The sequence below is a fragment of the Panthera pardus genome, unplaced genomic scaffold, assembly GCF_024362965.1.
Source record: "Panthera pardus isolate Hobbes unplaced genomic scaffold, ASM2436296v1 HiC_scaffold_24, whole genome shotgun sequence".
NCBI lineage: Eukaryota > Metazoa > Chordata > Mammalia > Carnivora > Felidae > Panthera > Panthera pardus.
This window is the reverse complement of record NW_026526810.1, coordinates 137528942-137544036: the sequence shown is the minus strand read 5'-3', so window position 1 is coordinate 137544036 and position 15095 is coordinate 137528942. Positions and strand designations below refer to the sequence as shown.

General features: G+C 66.4%; 1 protein-coding gene across 1 annotated transcript in view; it reads right to left on the bottom strand.

Moving 5' to 3' along the window:
• KIF26A (kinesin family member 26A) overlaps nt 1–15095 on the bottom strand; it is a 40996-nt gene that overhangs the window by 16759 nt on the left and 9142 nt on the right. The window contains 3 exon segments of the mRNA XM_053889911.1: nt 29–36; nt 3441–3635; nt 10278–10730. Coding sequence (XP_053745886.1) covers nt 29–36; nt 3441–3635; nt 10278–10730 — 656 coding nt within the window.

Sequence of the window (15095 nt, the reverse complement as noted above, 5' to 3'; positions counted from 1 at the left end):
AGAAGGCTTGGAAAAGCAGGAACTTCACCTGCGCATCTAGCTCTCCGCATCCTCAGAAGCTATTCTTCCAGGAAGCCTGCCCTGATGCCCCCAAGCTGGGCTTCCCAAGTCTCTGCCTCCTGCTACTACAGGAACCAGTCCCTGTCCTGAGAAACAAGTTTATAAGGCCGTGTCCATCCACCAGGCAGAGTCTCAGAAGGGAAGGTGTCTGCCAAGCCCAGGGCAAACACCAGGGAAGCTCGGGACGCAATGACATGGCTAAGAGTGAGTGAGTGAATAGATGGGTGCATGGGTGAGTGGGCAATGAGTGCATGGGTGCAGAGGTGACCGGGTGAGTGTGTAGGTGAGTGGGTGAGTGTGTGGCTGTGTGGGTGAGTGGGTGTGTGGGTGAGTGGGTACAGAGGTGAGTGGGTACGTGGGTGAGTGCATGGGTGCATGGGTGAGTGGGTGCAGGGGTGAGTGTGCGTGGGTGAGTGGGTGCAGGGGTGAGTGTGCGTGGGTGAGTTGGTGCAGGGGTGAGTGTGTGGGTGGGTGGGTGCGTGAGTGCATGGGTGAGTGGGTGCAGGGGTGAGTGGGTACGTGAGTGCATGGGTGCATGGGTGAGTGGGTGCAGGGGTGAGTGTGCGTGGGTGAGTGGGTGCATGGGTGAGTGTGTGGGTACGTGGGTGCAGGGGTGAGTAGGTGAGTGGGTACATGGGTGCATGGGTGAGTGGGTACAGGGGTGAGTGGGTACATGGGTGCAGGGGTGAGTGGGTGCGTGGGTGCAGGGGGTGAGTGGGTGAGAGGGCGCAGGAGTGAGTGGGTGGGTGGCTGGGGGATAGACCCCTCCAACATCCCTCGGGGAATATTTTGCCTTTTTACAAAGAACAATTGCCTCTCACAAACGAGGTGACTGCACAAGCAGGTGGCCTTGATGGTGAGGCCCTTCCCTATTCGAGGAGGCAGCCAGGGCTTTTTGGACACGTGTGTGGCCCCCACTCCCACAGCCGCATCGTGTCACCTGGGAACTTCACCTCGCAGTGGAGACACTCTCGGCAGAGCCGTCTTGCTCGGGGTACCTGGCTTATGCTGACCGCGTGCCCCTGGGCGGTGCCCCCTCTGGCTGAGGACCTCTGCCTGGCACCAGGCCGGACAGTCCTCGGGTTGGGCATCCAGGCAGACACCCAGGAGGGGCTCCACCGAGGTGGCAATGCGGGGGCATCTATGAGTGCGGGCGGGGGTCCCGGGTACCTGAAGAAAACCTCACCTGCCACCTCCCCAGCCCCTGTCCAGGAGACCCCAACAGCTCTTCCAAAGCATGTACGTTCAGCGATTTGGGAGCTGACCCCCAGAAAGACCCAGAAGGGTGGGCGAGAGACCACTAGAGGAGACATCTTAGGAGGAGGGGAGACGGCAGAGGTGAAGGGCAAGGGCACCCCACGGTAGGAGCAGGAAAGCTGGGGGAAGGGGGTCAAGGCCTCCAGAGAGAATGTAATTATGCCCTCCCCACGGAGCCCGGCCTTGTCGGAGCTCTGGTCAGTTGGCACTCTGAGCTCTCGGCCACAGCTCTGACCGCCATGTGTGAACGGCCCATCCAGGCCCAGCTGCGGGGAGTAGGGCGCCAGGCCTCAGCCCTGAGCCGTACAGCACAGCAGCATTAATGAGGTCCTGGGCACCCGGCGCCCACGCGACCACTCTCTGCCTTGGTTCCCCAAATCGGGGTGAGGGGCTCAGAGGTCCTGGGAAGGCCCGGGGCGAGGCTGGCCCCCAGCGAGTGCTCCAGGACCAAAGGAGATCCCAAACTGCCAACGTCTACCCCATTCCGCCTCCCCCGGCCAATGCCAGGCTCCTACTCACCCCTCAAAGTCCACCTCCGTGGCACTCAGCACCACGGACAGCACTCTGCCCTGTCCCTTCACAGATGCCACAAGGCCATCAAAGGCTGTCTGCACAGATACCCACCCCCGCTGGCCAGGGGGCAGGGCGTGGGCTGGGCTCAGCTCTGCCCCTGTAGGAGCCCGGCGAGGGGCAGAGGTGGGAGCACAGAATGTACACTCAGCACACGCCTGAAGCCCCCCAGGCCAGGATCCGGCAGCTCCACGGCCCCCCAACACACACACTAAACAAGAGAGCGGACGTATGGTGCACAGCACTCCCATCCCACCCAGGGGGCTGTGGCCCAAGTCAAGCACAAGGTCCGATGGCCTTCCTGGCCAGACACCCACCCCCCAACTTGGCCCGTGCCTCTGCGAGACGCTGCTACGATTCAGGGCTGGTTCAACAGGCTGGAAGTAATGGCAGCGGGCAGTGCACAACCCCCCCCCATCAGAAAACTTGCCTCCCGCTGTCCCCACACTTGTTTCTATGGTAACTTCCCAAGGTCAGCAGCAGCCTTGCTCCGATGGAGACAAAAGGCAGCCGGCACCTGCTTAGCTGGCCACAAGGTTACTAATGAGCCAGCGTGGCCCCCAGAACCTGGGACCACTGGAGCGCTCCTTCCTTTTCAGAAGGCTTGAAATCCCCCTGCAGGCACGGCCCAATGCAGCAAGCCACTACAGAAAGCCCTAGACACGGAGGCTAACCAGGTGGGGACGTGCCCAGCTTGGCCCTCTCGTCCCCTGCACGGGGACTCCCCCGCCGGCCCCACAGCCAGTGTTCGCCAGCCCATCAGCAACCCCCTCCCCGCCCCCCGTCAGGCCTCACAGCCCCACAGCCCGTGCTGATAAGGCACCTCGCCCCTCCACCCGCACATGATTCCTGGACAAGCTTATCAGTGCCCGCCAGGGCTGCTAATGGGACAGTGACCCGCATCTGGGCCTGCCATTACCACTCATTACCACCATTACATCCTGTAATCCACAGTCCTCCGCCGTGTCTGTCCTATCTGCTGAATCCCAGGGCCCTGGCGGGAGGGGCAGGGGCAGGGGAAGAGAGCCCCTCACCACGCACCACTTCCCACCTCCAAACCTGCCGGGCCTGGGCTACACCAGCCCCCGTCCCCAGCACCTGGGGCCTGCAGGGCCGCAGCTAAGCATCTGGGGGACCAGAGCTCAGGCCGGCACTGGACCACCCAGCTCCTGGCCGACGGGGGAGCTGGATCTTACAGGGACAGATGTGCCGGCAGCCCCCCGGGGAGGGGAGGGCAAAGCGTGGGGTCTGGGTGCAGCCTGCCCTCCAGGACGCCCTCCTTCAAGCCCCGTTCCACTCCCCCGCCCCCGGCTCCCCGACTGGGATCAGCCTCTATCTGAGGCCCAGCCCACACCGGCCCAGGGCAGGCCCCAGGACACCCGTGGCCGCAGCCCACCCCTGGTGCCAGAGGCCCATCCACCGTGGCCCTGCCGCTCCCCTGCCGCCCTACCAGGCAGATCGGCCACAGCTCTCCCAGGGAAGGCCTGCAGGCCACGGGGGCCAGCGGCCCAGGTCCCCACCTGCTGTGTGTGTCCCAGCACCCCCGGGGGGACGTACCTAATGAAGAAGGAGGCTGCCGCCGACGGGCCTGTGGAGCCCCCAGCCGGGGCGCCCGGGGCCGGGGTGACCAGTGCCGTCGTGCGGGCCCCACCGCGGCCCCACGTCTTCGACGCGCCATCAGAGCTCAAGGTGGGGGAGCCGTCCCGGACCGTGTCTGCCACTGCCACCGCAGCCACCGCTGCCTCAGCCTAGGGGGAAGGGGGAGCCTGCGTGAGGAACACACGCCTGCTGGGGAAGCGGACCGCACACCCCAGGGCCCCCACATGCTCCCCGGGCCCCCGCACACACAGGACCCCGGCTGGTGGCCAGCCTCACAGGGCCCACGGAAGACAGGTGGACACAGATGCCCACCCAGTGACCCCCACACCCCTCACCCCCGGGTCACCCACCTGGGAGCACGCAGGGGCACGATCAGAGGAGAAACCACAATAAATATTTGTCAGCAGCACTAATTGCCCCGTGTATGATAATGTATGACGCTCCCATCATCTGAAATACTACTCTGGCATTTCCAGCTAATTAGCTAAAATAAATTCTAGAAAGAGAGACAGCCTCGTAATGAAGCACAAATGTAATTAAATGCTCCCTAGGACGGCACCAGAAAACCTGAGATCCGTCCACCATATATTATGTTTATGTGCCCACGTCGGGCCCTGGACCCCCAGGCCAGACCTGGCCCCGGAGGGGGTGGATGTGGCTCCTGGCAGGAGTGGGGGGTGGGGGGGAGCAGCCTGCCTCAGTCTGGCCACTCCCAAACCCATTCCCCTAGGAACCCCTGTCCCCAGGGTTCAAGCCTCCCCAGGTACCACACTGGTCCCTGGGCCCCCCTGCTCCACTCGGCCCCAAGGGCTGTGGACAAGCACTGCCTGGGCCACCTTCCACGCCAGGCCTGGGAGGACCAGGGTCCTCATGCTGATGGGACATGGGCCTCCCTGGTGACCCTGAGGGTGAAGAGCCACATTCTGGAGGGCCCAACGTCCTCGGGGTCTCCTGAGGGACGCAGCCAGAGGCCACGGTGCCACCACACGCCTTGGGAGGAACGTTCTGAAGAAGGTCCTGCCACCTCGCCACGGCGGAAGGTCCCGCCCTGCCCAGCCCACGGTCAGCACCAGCTTCCAAACCCCTCTTGGGACACAGTAAAACCATGTCTGCAAAGGAAGTTCACAGAGAACCCCAAACTTCAAGCTAGATAGAAGCCATGCACTCCCCCCGGGGGCCCCTGGTGCACCGGCCGCTCCCCCAGGAGATGGAGGACTGGTCAGTAGCAGAGAAGGGTACACCTGAAACAGCCCAGGCCCTCACCCTCCGCGCCCTGCCACCTGCCTTGCCTCTGCCTAGAGGGCAGGAACTCCTATGCATCCCTCAGAACCCAGCCCAGCCAGCCCTCTCCTTCTCCAAGGCACTCCCTGCACCTGCCCCAGGTGCCCTGTCCCGGCCTCCCCCAGTCCTCTGACCTCAGCTTCCCTCGGGCTGTCTAGTGCTTCTGCACCCCGCCTACGGGGCCATGCCCAGCACCATACTTTCTCAGTCCTCCGGCTTCCGTGAGCACCTAAAACATGTCAGGAATCAGGAAGACCCTGGGGGGTCCTACCGCACAGACCTGGTCCCCTCCACATCCTTGTGCCAACACCTTGCCTGGGGCACGGTAGGTGCTCAGTAAATCTGTCTTCCAGGAGCACACAGCCTGGCAGGGACGCATCTTCTCCCATGGCTGGGAGGCCCCCTGTCCCTGAGGGAATGGGGCTGTTGGAGTGGAGGGGGCACCAGCTCCCGGAGAACATTCCAGGAGGGCCAGCCAGGCCTCGGCCTGGACGATAAGAACGAGAAGCTGCTTCTCCAGGAGGCTGTGGAGACCCAAGGCAAATGTGTGGGTAACGCAGGGCAGCCCGGCCGGAGGCCTCCCGTACATGCTCACACCTGCCCTCAGACGTGAAGACCTTTCTCACCACTGGACGCAAGTGCTCCCCACAAGACCCGGCGCGGTGGAGCAGAGCGGGAGGGAAAGACTTGCCACCTTCCGTCCCGTGGACGCTGACCACCGGGGCCCCGCAGAGCAGAGCAGGGTTGAGCACCCACCGTGCGCCCCAGGGCCGGGGAGGGGACCACCACCCGCAGCACCCCCGTCCCCACCCCTGTTGGCATCCTGGCTCCCGCCAGCCCCCCGGGACGGCTCTGCCGCGGGGCCCACGCCCAGCAGCACGGGCCAGGCCGTCACTCCACTCAGTGAGGCCTCCCGGCCAGCGGGGGACCCAGGCATGGGGTCACAGAGGGGGCCCTCCACGGCCCCTCCGTCCACTCCCACAGGGCCCGGGCCAGCCCACCGTCGCATGCAGCCTCTCCGCCTCCAGCCAGAAGGTTCTGGCACCACCTGGCGATGGCGCGGGTCGCCCACACTGACCTGTCTCCGGAGTCCCGCACGTGCCTCGGCTCCGCCGTCCCACGAGCTGCCGAGACACGGCCCCGGCCATCGGGACGGCCGCTGCCGATTCCTGCCGGGAGCAGAACCCAGGCATGCCAAAAGAAGCCGGAGGGGGCGGGAGGGAGGGCGGCCAGAGGGAAGACCACGACAGGAGGACAGGAGAGAGGGGTCGAGGAGGGGAGGGGAGGGCGGGAGGCGGCCAAACAGAAAAGGTACGAGAGGGAGGCACGAGAGCAGCAACGAAAGAGAAGCACGAAGAGAGGAGAGCATGAGGCGGCCGCACCGGCCCGGGGCCCAGCGCGCAAGCTCAGAGCCGGTCCCGGCAGAGGCGCCCGAGGGCAGCCGGCACCGACGGGCTCCAGGCGGCGCCTGCCGCGGGGCTCCGGGGAGCACCGTCCGGGAAACACCAAACTGGCCCCCTGGGCCCGAGCCCCTCGGCCTGTGATACTCTGGCACGTGAAGGACGGCGTTCGCCAGCTCCTCAGCACGAACCCCTCACTGGGGGCTCTTCTGTGCCACGAGGTGGGGACGGCTGGGGGGCAGGGGGGGAAACGAACGGCCGGAACTGAATCCCGCAGGCCGTCGCAGCCCGCCGTGGGGTGCGGCCGGTCCTGCTCGCCGGGCCTGCGCCAGGCACCAGAGGCTCCGGGCTGGGAATGACCTGACCCCTGCGGGTGCCCTGCCCACCCCCCCCCCCCATCCCATCACAGAAGCAGCTCGGCTGCAGCACCACAGGGAAGAGGGGGCCATCTCATCCAATGTCTGTTCCATGGAGGGGTAAACTGAGGCCCGGAGCGAGGGCACCAGCAACAGGCCAGGTCAGAGAGACAGGCCAGGACCGTCCACTCCCTGCCACCCCAGCCGCATCCCTGAGGATGGGCGGGCACCTACCAGGGACCGCGAGGACGAGGGGAGGCAGGCAGGCTGGTACCGAGGTCACAGGCGGCAAACTCCCCGGCCGATGCCACACCACCCGCTCCCCGGTCTCCATCAGAACGACCTCGGCTCCCGTTCCACACATCACCTCCTCCAGGAAGTCCCCCACCCAGGCAGGGCCTCCACTGCCCCAGCCCCCACGGCCAGCCCGGAGCCCTAGGCTCTGGGTTCTCCCCTCCCCGCCGACCATGAGCCCTAGGGCGCGGGGTAGGGCCCGCCGTGGATGTCTGCAGGACTCGTGAAGGTCTGCACAGGCTCCATGCAGCCCCGCCCCCGGCCGCCCCGCCGTGCAGGCTCGTGGTCTCCGGCTAAGAACCGAGCACAGGAGTCCCGTGGACATCTCATGGCTGCTCCGTCAGCACGGAGGGACGTGCTGCAGTTCGCGGCCAGGACCCAGCGCAGCAGGTCAGGGCGGAGGACCTGGGGTGGCCCCACGGCCACCACCCAGCATCTCGGGGCAACCAGGGTGGCGACGGCCCGAGCCTGGCTCCCGTGGGCACCTCCGTCCCCTGTGGCGGCAGGTCTGCCCCTCGGCCTGACGGTCCGGAAAGCATCCGCCAGACTGTCCCGCCGGGTGGGCCCCACAACCAGGAAGCAGCACTGGACACTCAGGAGGTGGAATTAGCTGGGAAGGGCCGAGCTCCGGGCTCCCAGACGAGGGAGGCGGGCTTCGGTTTTGATTACAGCTGTGGCTGCCGAAGGGCCGCTCCCTCCAGACACGGGGCTCTCCAGACGGTCCCCCAGAGAACACGGGGCGGGCTCCCAGCCACAGCGCCCAGGATGTTCTGGGCCCTCAAAGTCCTGGCTCCCGGCCTCCCCCTCCAAAGACCATCCCCCTCACAACCTGCCTCCCCCTCTCCGTGCTGAGACACAGGGCTGCAGCCCACCCCCCAGCCCTCCCGGCCAGCTGGAGCCACGTCCGCTGGAAACAGTCGCACCCCGGGGCCGCCGGTGGGCACCCCAGCACGTCCTCCAGAGGTATGCACACGCGAGACTTTACCATCCCAGAGCCACTTGCTATCGATGCCCTGGTTCCGGGGAAATTACCTCATCTGAATCCTAAAGTTCTATTTACGCTTCTAATAATCTCCCCATCGATCGCCAGGGCTGCTGTCTAATTACAGATCGTTCCCACCCACCCCAAACGCAATCAATGTGCACATAAAACAGACAGGGAGCCTTAAACGCCCACGTTTTACGACGTGCTGGCTGCAGGCAGGACTGCCCAGCAAGAGGCCAGCAACCCCCTGCCTGGCACGGGAGACATAGACTCTCAACGGCTGCACCGACCCCACGGCCCCCGCGGTCAGCTCATGTCCCTCCTCTACCTCCTGGGCACCCTCAGAGCGAAGGCCGACCCCTCCCTCTGCCTGGCATTCGAGGCCCCTGTGAGACATGCATCCAGCTCCCTTCCCAGGAGCCCTCGGGCTATTCCCCGCGCCCGCGCTGACCCGCCACAGCCGGGCCAGCCACGTCTGATGCTTCCCTCTGGGCCCAGCTCAACCTCACTTCCTCCGGGAAGCCACCCAGCTCTCCTGAGCTGCCTCCCCAACTCAGTGCTGCCCCCGAGGCGGCCCAGTGCTCAGCCAGGAGGTACCAGGCATGCGTGGCAGGGGCTGGCCTCCCCCTTCCTGGCCTCGCCCCGGGACTTAATAGAGGAGAAGTCAGAAGTGGCAAGGCCGCACCCAGGACCCGTCATCACGCCAGCTGGAGGCTAGTTCGAGACCCAAGTGCTTCCCTGAGCCCCTGCACACCCCACCCCCAAGCTGCCAAGGGCCGGGGAGGCCCCAAGGGCAGAGTGCCGCTCCAGGACTGGCCCCAGCAGTGGTCACGGGGTCCAACTCCCAGCGAGGGCAGGATGTCATCAAAGGCACCGTCTCGCTAAACTCAGAGTGGACGGCAAGCCCAGGAGTGGGGACCGGGCAGGGGTCTGTCCTGCTTTGGGATTATGTGTGACTTTGTCCCAGCAGCTGGGGACCCTCCCTGTACCTCCACGCCCCGCAGCCCCACGAGGCGGAGTCCACGGGGCAGGTCTACCCACCACTCTATTTCAGAGACGCTCACTGGCCAGGCTCGCACGGCTGGCTCTGGAGTGACTGGAAAAGGGACCAACAAAACTAGTTTCCACAGCGACCCCCTGATCTCTCTGCCCCGGGGGTGAGTGATGGGGGAGGGGGGCAGCAAGGGGGCTTCTCCATATACCCACCATCACCAAGGCAGCAGCGTCGGGACGCACTTGGCCCAGACCCCCGCCCCTCTCCCAGCTCCCTTCCCCCTGCAGTCCTATGTCCTGATAAGGCCCCCAGGCTTCACACCTCCACCTCCAGGGAGGCCTCCGTGCTTCACACCTCCAGGCCTCGGCCTCCACACAGAAGGCTCCTTCTGCCTGGAAGGCCCTTCCTAAGTGTTTGCCTGGCGAACTCCTACCCTCGGGCTCTTAGCCTCAGTCCTCCACGAAACAGACTGGCACAGCTGAAGGCCCAAGGCCCCGGGAGAGGGCAGCCCCGAGGCTTGGGCAGAGCAGCCAGGCGCATTCTGGAGAAAGGCCTTCCCAGGACAGCATGGTTAACCTCATTCATCACCCTAACCCAAACCGACTCCCTCCAGTGTCCCAGGAGACCCCTAATCCAACAACCCTCACATCGCGACTCCTATCCTGGTATACTTTCTGCTTGAGGGAAAACCGGGGGCGCCGCAGACCCCTGGGAGAGACCACCCCCAGCCAAGCTCTGTGGCCAGGGGGAACGCGGCCGGTCCCGGCTCTGCCCTCCAAGGCTCGCCTCTTCTCCACCTGCGTGGGGGACACCGGCCCAGCGCTCTGCCTGAGGACGCCCAGCCCAAGTCCATGGCACCCACAGGGCCCGCTGGTGCCCAGAGCTGGCTCCATGGAGGCCACGCCCCCTGGTGTGGGGGGCCACGAGGAGGGCCCGAAGAGGAGAGCCCTGGGGGAGGGGACACTGCCGCCGACTGAAAAGATGTGCCTCCTGAGAGACCGGGGGAGTGGGCCCAGACCTCGGCCACCACCTGCAGGCCCCTCCCCCTAATGCCAAGCTCTGTCGCGCCATCCACAGCCTCGGGGGCAGCCAGGAGGGGAGGGGCCGCCGGACCCCTCCCCACGAGATGTTCCCTCTGCCTCTGACCCTGAGGAGGAGGGCCCGGCCCTGTCCCAGGAGCCCTCCCGTCAGCCCACGCACCAGCCGGTGCTCTCAGAAGCAGGAGCGGCCGACACCACGCCGGGCCACGCATGCTGGTGCTGCGTGGAACCGACGTCCCCGGGGCCGCAGCAGTGAGGACCCTGCCCGCTGTCGCGTCGTCAGCACACTTGACGGGGGCCTCGGGAATGTCCGGGGGCCTCCCCCAGTGTTCACAGCCCCTTGCTTAAGGGGGTGCTGCTCCGTCTGCACAACGTGAGCCACGGTGAGATGTGGGCAGGGCCCCTCAGAGGCCAGCAGCCCGCCCCGCCCAGGGGACTCACCAGGCACGACGGTGGCAGAAAGCTGTTGACCCTCGAGACGCTCCACATGCCCTCCAGGCACTGCTGGGCCTGGATGGTGACCGTGCTCAGTGCTCCCCCGAGGCCAGCAGGCGCCACCGACACCTGGACGCTGGGCCCAGACGGCCAGGCCAGTCCCTTCCTCCTGTCCGGCCCCACTCGGCCCGGCTGCCTCCCGGCCGGGCCACCGGCCACTGGCACAGCCCGCGGGCTGGTTACGGTGCCCGGGCCGGAGGCCACGAGGCCAGGGCCTCCGTGCGGGGCGTCAGGGTCCTCGCGGCTGGCAGGTGCCTGGAGCAGCCGCAGGGCCTCCCGCGTGAGCTGGTTCAGGTGTGTGTCACAGACGTCGCAGCGGCGCTCGGCCTCCGGGCGGCATGTCGGCAGGGCCCCGGGCGCCGGCAGCTTGTCGAGGAGCAGAGCGGAGAGGCAAGGGTCCTGGGGGGACAAGGACAAAGGTGGTCGGTGCCCGGGCGCCAGGACCCAGCCCCGCGTTCCTCACCCGCCACGGCGCCAGGCCAGCTCACGCCGTGGCTGCCGCATAATCCATAACTGATTAATAAGCCCCCAAACGGTTTCGTCTGCGCGCACCCAGCAGGAAAATAATTATCGGAGCTTAATAGTGGGGCCTACGGTGCCCTTGACAACTACCTGCCTCCTCCCGCCCTCATTACTGTGCTCAGTAGTCTCGGCTAACGAGGCATCTGCGCGTTCCCCCAACACCCGGGCCGGCCTCGAGCAGCCAAGGCCGCAAGGTTGCGAAGCATCCAGGAGGCGGACACCCCCCACCCTGGCCCCGGGGCCCTTCCACGCTTGCAGGCTGCGGGCGCCCCAGGGCTCCACTCGAAAGCAACACCCTCCCCCACCCTGAGGGCCGGCCCGGCTCAGCCCCAGGCGAGGTGGGGTCTCCCTGCCCTGGTGAAGCCTCGGCCCTGGTGGGGATCTGGAGGAAAACGCGAGGCGGCCCTGCCGTAAATGTGCCAGCAGAAGTCCCGCCGTGCAGTGACACTCCGCGGAGGCGAGCCAGGCGGTTCCAGGTCCACGGGAAGACGGAGGCACTGGTGCCAGCTGGCAAGGGGGCAGGAGGCTTGAAGCCCACCCTGCTCGATCGCAGGTATGGACGTGGTGCCCAGGGCGTGCGGCGCCTGGTGACTCCTCCTGCAGCCCAGGGTCCCGGCCGTGTGCCGGGGGAGGGGGGCACACGGTTCTCCCTCATCGTGAGCCTGGCGTCCAGAAGGGGCTAGGGACAGGAGCCAGGTCAGCCCGAGGGAGGCCCTCACCCCGCCTGGAGGTCAGGGAGGCCTTCTGGAAGAGGGAACACCTCTGGAAGGAGGGAGAGGAGGAGAGAGCCAATCCTCAGAAGGAACCTCACTGGAGACAAGTTCTCAAGAGTCCTATCTCCAGGGCCCACGCCCGGTTCCTTGACCAAGGCTCTGCCTTGGCGCCCCCCTGGCGCAGCCCTGGGGAGGTCGGGGTCAAAGCCGGAGCCAGACCCTCCACAAAGCACTGGCCCGGCCCAGCTGTGGCCGTGACCACCCAGGGCGTTCGTCCTCACATGGCCAGCTGGGCCGCTCGGCTGGAGCTCCTCCCGCCCCCGCCTCGGGACCTGCTATGACCCTCCAGACTCGGAGTTTCTTCGTCTCCCAGCCACGCCACCCCCACAGGACTCCGGCCTCCCCAGATACGCCCCTTACGCACAAGAGGAAGCTGAGGCCCCCCTCCAACAGAGGGCATCTCATTCACCCCACCCAGGTTCCCCGGGCCTGAGCGGTGGCCAGCCCGACCCCTGCACCGAGGCCTGGGAGGCTCAAGGGGGCCCCGCTGTGGCAGCATGGGCTGGCTGACAAGGGCCACTGCTGGTCAGCCCCGGGGGCCGTGGCTCTGCCCCTGTGTCACAGTCCCTGTCCGGTCCTCCCCGGCTCAGCCGCAGCCCAGACCACTGCCCCCCCACCGCCCCCCACATACCCCAGGGAGACCGGGTCCCACGAAACTTGGCCAGGCAAGGTGCACCAGCTGCCGGACCTGTGGGTCCCTCCAGAAGGCCTGGATTTTCTCCGGCCAAGGCCCGGAGGCCTCCAGAGCCTCTGAAGTGCTCCGCATGCCTGGGCCCAATCAGCAGACACCCCCCAGCGGCTCCTGCAGTCGGGGGCGGGGGCGGGGGCAGGGGGCAGGCCCACAGAGACCCTGCAGGAGCCTCCACTCGGGCTGGCACCCGGGGCCACAGATGGAATCCAGACACCCTGTCCCCAGCCACAGGCAGGGCTCACACGGGGCCTGGCTCTGTCACTTGTCACTTCCCGCCTGTTTTCCAGGTCCCAGCTCTGATTACTCTGGTTTTTCCACTCAGCAGGAGGCTGCTAATGGTGGCCGGGTGTGAGGGGAAGGAAGTGCCATTAAGAGACTTGAAAGGCAGCCCAGCCCCACCCAGCCCCCCCCCCAGCCCAGCCCCCACCCCCTCAGGCCCGGCAGCCCATTGTTCCAGGGCCGAGGCCGGCCTGGGGACCTCAGGCCTGTGGGGGAGCCCTGTGGCAGAAGGAGGCAGGAAGGAAAGCTGGGGGGGGGGGGGCGGGGGGGGGACTTACTGACCTGAGCACGCACCAGACCCCCACAGGCACACAGCAACCCCCCCCACACACACACCAGCTGTGTCATCAGGAACGCACATGGCAGCTGTCAGGGAGGCCCCAGCCCCACCAGGGCCTCAAGCTCCGCCATCAAAGCCCCAGGAGGAAACTAGGCAGGTCTGCTCCAGTTGGGGGCAGGGGGTACTCACCACACCCCAGCCCCGCTTCGCCAGCCCCCCAGGAGCCCCGGCCCAGACACACCTGGGCCCACCCCGTGGCCCAAGCCCACTGTGGGGCCAACCACCCCTTCCCAGCACCGGCAGCCAAGCGCGCCTCTCGGGGGATCCTCACCTGCGCAGGGCAGAGGGTATCTCTCCCAGCTCTGTCTCGTGTCACACACACGAGACACGAGAGGAGAGCCCTGCCTTGGGTGACCACGCAGAGACCCTAGTGGGGCCGAGAGCCCACCCGGCCCTGAGCCCCTCTGGCAGGCCGGGCAGCACCGGGCTGGGCCACTCACTGCTCTCACTTGGAAGCATGCGCCCCACACCGGAGGGACCTAGGACCTCACCAGGCTGCTGGACCAGCTTGGCAAACAGCAAGCTGTGGCCAGGACAGCCTCCCCACCCCCAGCACCCTGGCCCAGTGCTCAGGACTCCGCGGAGGGGGGAGCTTCACCCACACCACCTGCCGCCCCTGGGCGGCCTCCACAGAGACAAAGTCTGGGCAGTCCCTGCAGCCCCGCCTGCCTCCCCCCTCCGGGACCACGGTGGCCTTCCCCTCACAAGCCAGCAGCCCTCAGACCTTAATGCCAGGGGCTGGGAAGGCCCTTCCCCGAAGCCAGGTCTCCCCTGCAACTGCCAGGGCTCACAGGCCCAAGCCCATGAGAGGTCACTGGCCCAACTGCAGGAATTTTGACCCCTGAAAGGCCCAGTCACCATGCCATCTACCACCCACCCCCTCTCCGGAGCCCAGCACCTTCAGAAAGACAGTAATTACCCCACTGCAAGATATTACCTTTCGCTTTCCTCTGCAGTCTAATTAAAAGATATTTTACTTGCATTTGGAAAATGTTTTTTTAATTTGATTCAATTTAGCACTGCAAACCATCTACCCATCATGCCGCCAGGGTTTTAGGGAGGCTCCCCCCCTAAATGTAATGACTTTCCATTTTTCATCTCCTTTCTGGGGTCTCCAAGTTGCTTCAAGTAATCCTTCCACTTCCTCCTGCATTGGAGGCCCAGAACGACTGCTCCAGGGACGAGCTCGCCCGTCATCCCACCCAGAGGGGCCTCCCCAGCCCAGGGCGAGTGGCGCCCACCCTCGGGGCAGGACAGGAGCTCCCAGATCCCCACACTGAGGCCGACACAGGAGGAAGCGGGGACCGTGCTCCCCAGTTGGGAAAAAGCCCCAGACCTCAGAGCTGCGAGACAACCCCCTCTGAGCCCTCGTCACCCCGCCTTTAAAAAGGGGGCTCAGCACCCACCGGCAGGGCCTCTCGGAGGGCAGACGGGCCCAGAGGCCAGCCTGCGGGGGGGGCCCTGAGGCCTAGGGGCTCCCTTCCCCAGCCCACCACTCTGTGCGGCTGGAGCCAGGGTCCTCGCTGGGGTCCCTCTACCTCACCCTCCCTTCCCTCCACAAACAAATGCCCCGGGGCTGTGACCCTGGGCAGCCACTGCTTCCGGAGCTGACCACAGGTCCAGGAAGGGACCCCTGGCTGCCGGACCAGGCGCTGCTCCAACCTTGCAGGCTCTGTTGGCGATGACATTCCGATGTCGCGTGCGGCCTGGGGGACCCAGAGCCGGGGCCGGGGGGCGGTGGGGGGCAGGGGTTCGGTTTTCCGGCCAGCCACACCTGGGCCGCCGCACCCCTGCCTCCACCCGCCACGCACCTGGCCGAGGGCCCAACTCTCAGCCAGAGGCCCTGCCCACCCACATCCCCTGGGTCCGGCGGGAAGACAGGAAGACTGCACACCCCCGGGCCAGACCCTCCCCCACCCGCCAGCCAGAACCCCGGACACCGATCCGGTCCCACCAGGCTGCAGTTCCGAAGGCCCCATAGCTGACACAGGCTCCCCTCCTCTGCCGGGGGGGTGGCGTGGGGGAGCGGGGGGTGCTGCCCGGCCCACCCGGCGCCGACTGGCACCCGTCCCCAAGGCCCTGTGCCAGGCACCAGCCAGCTGGACAGCTCGGGGCACACACTAGTTCATTGAGACCCCCTCCCTTCAATGGCCTCCCCT